The following is a 4858-nucleotide window of genomic DNA, read 5'->3' on the forward strand; positions in this document are numbered from 1 at the left end:
CGCTGCTGGCGCTGGGCTCGCACTTCGCCCAGGTGCAGTTCCGGCTGCGGCAGGTGGCGCGGGCCGGGCCGGCCGAGCAGCAGCGCCTGCTCCGCGACCTGGAGGACTTCGCCTTCCGCGGCTGCCCTGCGCCGCTGGCCCACGGCCTCGGCGACGCCCCGGTGAGTGCGCCCGCCGTGACCCCCTGCCGGGGCGGGGGGGCGCGGGCCGTGCCGAGCCGGCTCTGCGGCCCCGGTGCCGGCAGAGCGACGGCTTTTGCCGGGGCGAGGAGAATACCGTCTCCTCTCGGGCGGCGGTGTGGGGCGATTTTCTGTTCCGTGCCGCCCGCACCGGGGTTGGTACGTGCGTCCGGCGTGCTGGAGCCCGTTGGCGGCGACCGTGCCGCTGTTCGCGGTGGGGACGTGCGGAGGGGGAGCTCGGTGGCCGAGGCAAGCAGCGGCTGCTGCGGCGGCCACCTAATGCCGTGCCATCCAGAGGGACCGCACGCTCCGCTGCGGGTTGCGGCCGGCTCCGGGGAGAGACCAGGCTGGCAGGTTTGCATGAAGCTCAGTCACGGGAGCGTGTGGGTCCCTGACAACTTGGAGCCAGCTGGCGTGGACGTGCGTTAAAGCCCTGCTTTGGGAGTCACTGCTCCACTCCCAGGCACGGCGGTGACTCAGAGGATCTTTGATACGTACACGTTATTTGGCGACTTGCAACAGTGCTTCTGGATCCCAGCCTTGTGAGACGGGGCTCGGGCGCAGGAGGTCTGGAGAGGCTTTTCCTTTGTTAGATGAGGTGATGCGGCTGGTACCTCTCCTTGATGTTCAGGCATATCTTTCTCTCAGACTGGCAGGCAGTGTTCACTGGTTAAGTGTATGAACTGAGGGAAACACTCCTCATACCGTGATCCTGTTCTCTGGGGTTTGGCTATGACAATAAATCTTCAATTTTATTTACTGGTAACTTTTTTTCAGAGCGAGCAAGAGAAGCAGGAGCAAATTGAGGTCCAGAAGGAGAAGCAGAGAGAGCTGATCCTGCAGCTCAAGACACAGCTGGATGACCTGGAGACGTTTGCTTACCAAGAGGGCAGCTATGATTCTCTGCCACAGTCTGTGGTTATGGAAAGACAACGGGTAAGGCTTGCAAAGTCCTTCTGCCTGTACTTCGTAGCATTTGTGAGCCTCTTACCGACTGTCGGAGTTGGTCAGTCCGTAATTCTCACCACTGGCTGTAGTAGAGTATCAGTAGTTCATCTGCATGTGTAAACCTGTCGTCTTTTGCGGTTTTCTATGTGCAGCAAAGGTGGCCTGTCTCCAAGGCAATGAGTGGGTAAAGGAGTATTTTGAAGTTCATGGGCAGCAGCGCCACATGGTGAGATCATGCTACTAACTTGTGTTTTGCAGATGATTATAAATGAGTTGATAAAGAAGCTGGACATGGACTTGAGTGAAGATATTGCAACGCTCTCTCCAGAGGAATTGCGACAGCGTGTGGATGCTGCCATAGCACAGATTGTTAATCCAGCCAGGGTGAAGGAGCAGCTGGTGGAGCAACTTAAGACACAGATAAGGGACCTCGAAATGTTCATCAACTTCATTCAGGGTCAGTGCTGAGTTTTTAGATGAGCAGATTGAATTGCTTTGTAATTTCCTGACAAAAGTCATGAGGAGGGAGGTCACAGATGTCAGAGGATGCAGGAAGAGTCTCTGGGTCACAGGGAGGTACAGATCTCTCTGAACTGATGGTGGGGAGAACGAGAGACTGACAAAAACGGTGCAGAGAGGTCTAAGGAATACTGACCTTAATACCTGGGATACACAGCTTAAATGCACAAGTGTGAGATAATAGTGTGACATGAAATTCTTGTTCTAGATGAAGTTGGAAGCTCTGGTAAGGCGGAAGACGGACACTGTGAATGTGCAGGCAGAAAAGATGGCGGTGGCTCCTACAAACCAAATACACGGCCTTCTGGAAATAGAGGTGCGCACTGCTTGGCTCAGAGCTTCCGCACTGCTCTTGCTGTCTCTTACTTGAGGTTCAGCAAGCGTGAACCAGCATCCAGTCATGCTAGGCTGCTTTGCTTTTTTCCTGGCAGTTGGTTTCTGTGCTTTCCTGCTCCCACTGACAGAAGGCCTGTGTCCACTTACCTCCATGGGTTTGTTAGAGTAGTCACAGAACCTGAATGTGCGGCCTAGAGGGTGGGATTGGTCCTCAGCGGAGATCAGGAGTAGAAGGGACTTCTGATACTTAGTGCAAAATGCAGACAGACTGAGCAGCCTTGTCTTGTACATGCTGTTGGTCTTGGACTGTAATTAATGCTCTTTGAGTTCTTAGCTCTGCAAGCAGGTACAGTGAGCTGGATGGATTCAGTGTTCTTTATAATTTGAGACTTACCTACTTAGCACATGAATTTATTGGAGCTAGAATAATATACTAGAGAAAATACTACAAGACCTTTACCTCTTGTAATCTGAGGCATCTGCTGCTAGTCAGAGATAGAATACTGGCCCAGATGGACTTTGGGTCTTACTCTTGCAAATTGAATTTAGTAATGGCATCAGGAGTAAGCAGTGTATGTTAGCCTGCTGAGACAAGATGCTTCTTGAAATTAGGCAATGATCTGCTTCAGCAAAGGTTTTGGTATCTCCTAATTACCCATGTGATGTCATCGTGTCTAAAGAATGATCTTTCCTCGCTGTGTATACGCCCACTAGGAAAGCTGTTGTAGGATTTCTTCTTTGTAAGATGACCTGATTGTCGAGAACAGGCCATGCAAATGTTTGCTTTTCTGGTTGGCTTCAGTGCTTTGAAACTAGAAAAAGTAGCATCAGTCTTGGTGACAAAAGCTCCCAAGGAGGAGGAGAGTCCTTGGCAGAGGGCGAGCAGACATTTGCTCTCCCTTTGTGTGTATGGAAGAGCAGAGCTGTTGATTCCTTAATGAGAGTATTTTTCTCTTTTCTAACCTGATCAGTGAACCCAGAAGATGCCAGAAAGATGCGAGAAACGGGCCTGCACCTCATGCGTCGCATGCTTGCTGTGCTACAAATATTTGCTGTGAGTCAGTTTGGTTGTGCTACTGGTCAGATTCCTCGCACCCTCTGGCAGAAGGACCAAGCCAACAAGGACTATTCCCCCTTAATTAAGAAACTGGAATTGTCAGTAGAGCGGGTGAGGCAGCTAGCTGTGAAACACCAGCTGGAGGACCACATTACCAGTTCCTCTGATCTGCAGGACATTCCCTTAGGAGGCAGAGATGAGCTGACTCTAGCTGTGCGGAAGGAGTTGACCATTGCTTTGCGAGACCTGATGGCTCACGGGCTCTATGCCTCCTCTCAAGGAATGAGCCTGGTCTTGGCACCCATCGCATGCTTGATTCCTGCATTCACCTCGTCGCCGCAGACCATGCACCCCTGGGAGCTCTTTGTGAAGTATTACAACACTAAGAACGGACAAGCCTTTGTGGAATCCCCGGCTCGCAAGCTCTCCCAGTCCTTTGCCTTGCCTGTGACAGGAGGAGTGGCCATAACCCCCAAACAGAGCCTGCTGACAGCGATTCACACTGTACTCACGGAGCACGACCCCTTCAAGCGCAGTGCAGACTCTGAACTGAAAGCTCTGGTGTGTATGGCGCTAAACGAGCAGCGCCTGGTCTCCTGGGTAAATCTGATCTGCAAATCTGGAGCTCTGGTACAGTCCCATTACCAGCCATGGAGCTACATGGCAAACACGGGCTTTGAGAGTGCGCTGAACATTCTCAGTCGCCTGAGCAACTTGAAATTCAACCTCCCAGTTGACCTGGCTGTCCGGCAGCTGAAAAACATCAAAGATGCTTTTTGATGTATTTTTATTGTAGATCATCCATTTTCCACAAGTAGGCAGCTGTTGGGCTCAAGAAGCCTGGCTTTTTTAAGACCAAGTTTAGCTCTTTGAAATTGATATTTGCTTTTAGGGAAATCTTACGGTGTCTTGATGCTGGAAATCTGTGTCTTATAAGGCTGCCACTGCAAAGCTGCTGGAGGTTGTGCGCTCTACAGCACCTCACCCTGCCCCTTTTATGCAGCTCTGAAGAGCAAAACTGCTTTGCTGGTGAGCAGATGCCAGTGAGCATTCAGTGTGTGGGGCTGGCTGCCCCGAGTGTGGTAGAGGCCTGGCCATGGAGCCTGCAGGTGGGGGAAAGCCCCTTCGAAGGTGCAGCTTAGCTCCTGTGCTGCGTCCGCATGGTTATTTCTCAAAGTTCGTGCTCTAAACGATGCCCCTATGAGACACCTCTCACGGGAAGAGCGAGGCAGGCTGGCAGGTGTTTAGTTGCCTCGGGGGTCACCCCGTGGTGAGTGACTTGCCCTCCCCAGTGTGAACGTATGAGAAAACTGGGGCAGATCTGCTGGGCCACAGATGCGGGGGGCTGCAACCCTCTGGTGGCTCCCCAGTCCACAGAAGCGGCCATGTTCTTCCAAGCTGCTGGGTGAGGGGCTGGCACCCACGGTGTTGTCCAGCAGTCCCCGAGCTCCTTTTCTGAAGCTTTTGTGCAACGGTCAGCGCACCGGTGGCCCAGTGTTTTATAGGGGAGGCATTAAATGGCTTTAGCAAGTGTTTGTGTGTGGAGAACCCACCTGCAGTGACTGTGTCTTAATTTGCGTTCGTTACTAGCCTTTGTGCTGCGGCTGCGCTAGCTCGCTTGGTTTGTAATATTTATAATCTGAGTTTAAGCGATCCGCGGTTCCTGCTGGAATGGGGACTCGCTCCCTGCTGGCTGCAGCAGCGGGCCCGGGCCGCCTTGCCGCGGCCACCAGGGAAGGCCGCGCGGCCGGTGTGTCCCCGCGCGGGGGTCGGGGGGTGGCGGAGACCGGAGGGGACGGGACGGGACGGGACCGGCGGG

The 4858-nt window shown here is 53.3% G+C and overlaps 1 protein-coding gene across 1 annotated transcript; it reads left to right on the forward strand.

Annotated features, from left to right (window-relative positions):
• Positions 1-2: 2 nt before the first annotated feature.
• Positions 3-4575, forward strand: RUNDC1 (RUN domain containing 1; the record flags this gene model as incomplete). Its single annotated transcript, XM_010585747.1, has 5 exons — positions 3-161; positions 957-1115; positions 1386-1584; positions 1855-1962; positions 2954-4575. Coding segments are annotated over 5 exons (1491 nt in total), but the record flags the coding sequence as incomplete, so codon positions are not given.
• Between the last annotated feature and the right edge of the window lie 283 nt (positions 4576-4858).

The sequence above is a fragment of the Haliaeetus leucocephalus genome, unplaced genomic scaffold (genome assembly GCF_000737465.1).
Source record: "Haliaeetus leucocephalus isolate CR32 unplaced genomic scaffold, Haliaeetus_leucocephalus-4.0 Scaffold110, whole genome shotgun sequence".
Taxonomy (NCBI): Eukaryota; Metazoa; Chordata; class Aves; order Accipitriformes; family Accipitridae; genus Haliaeetus; species Haliaeetus leucocephalus.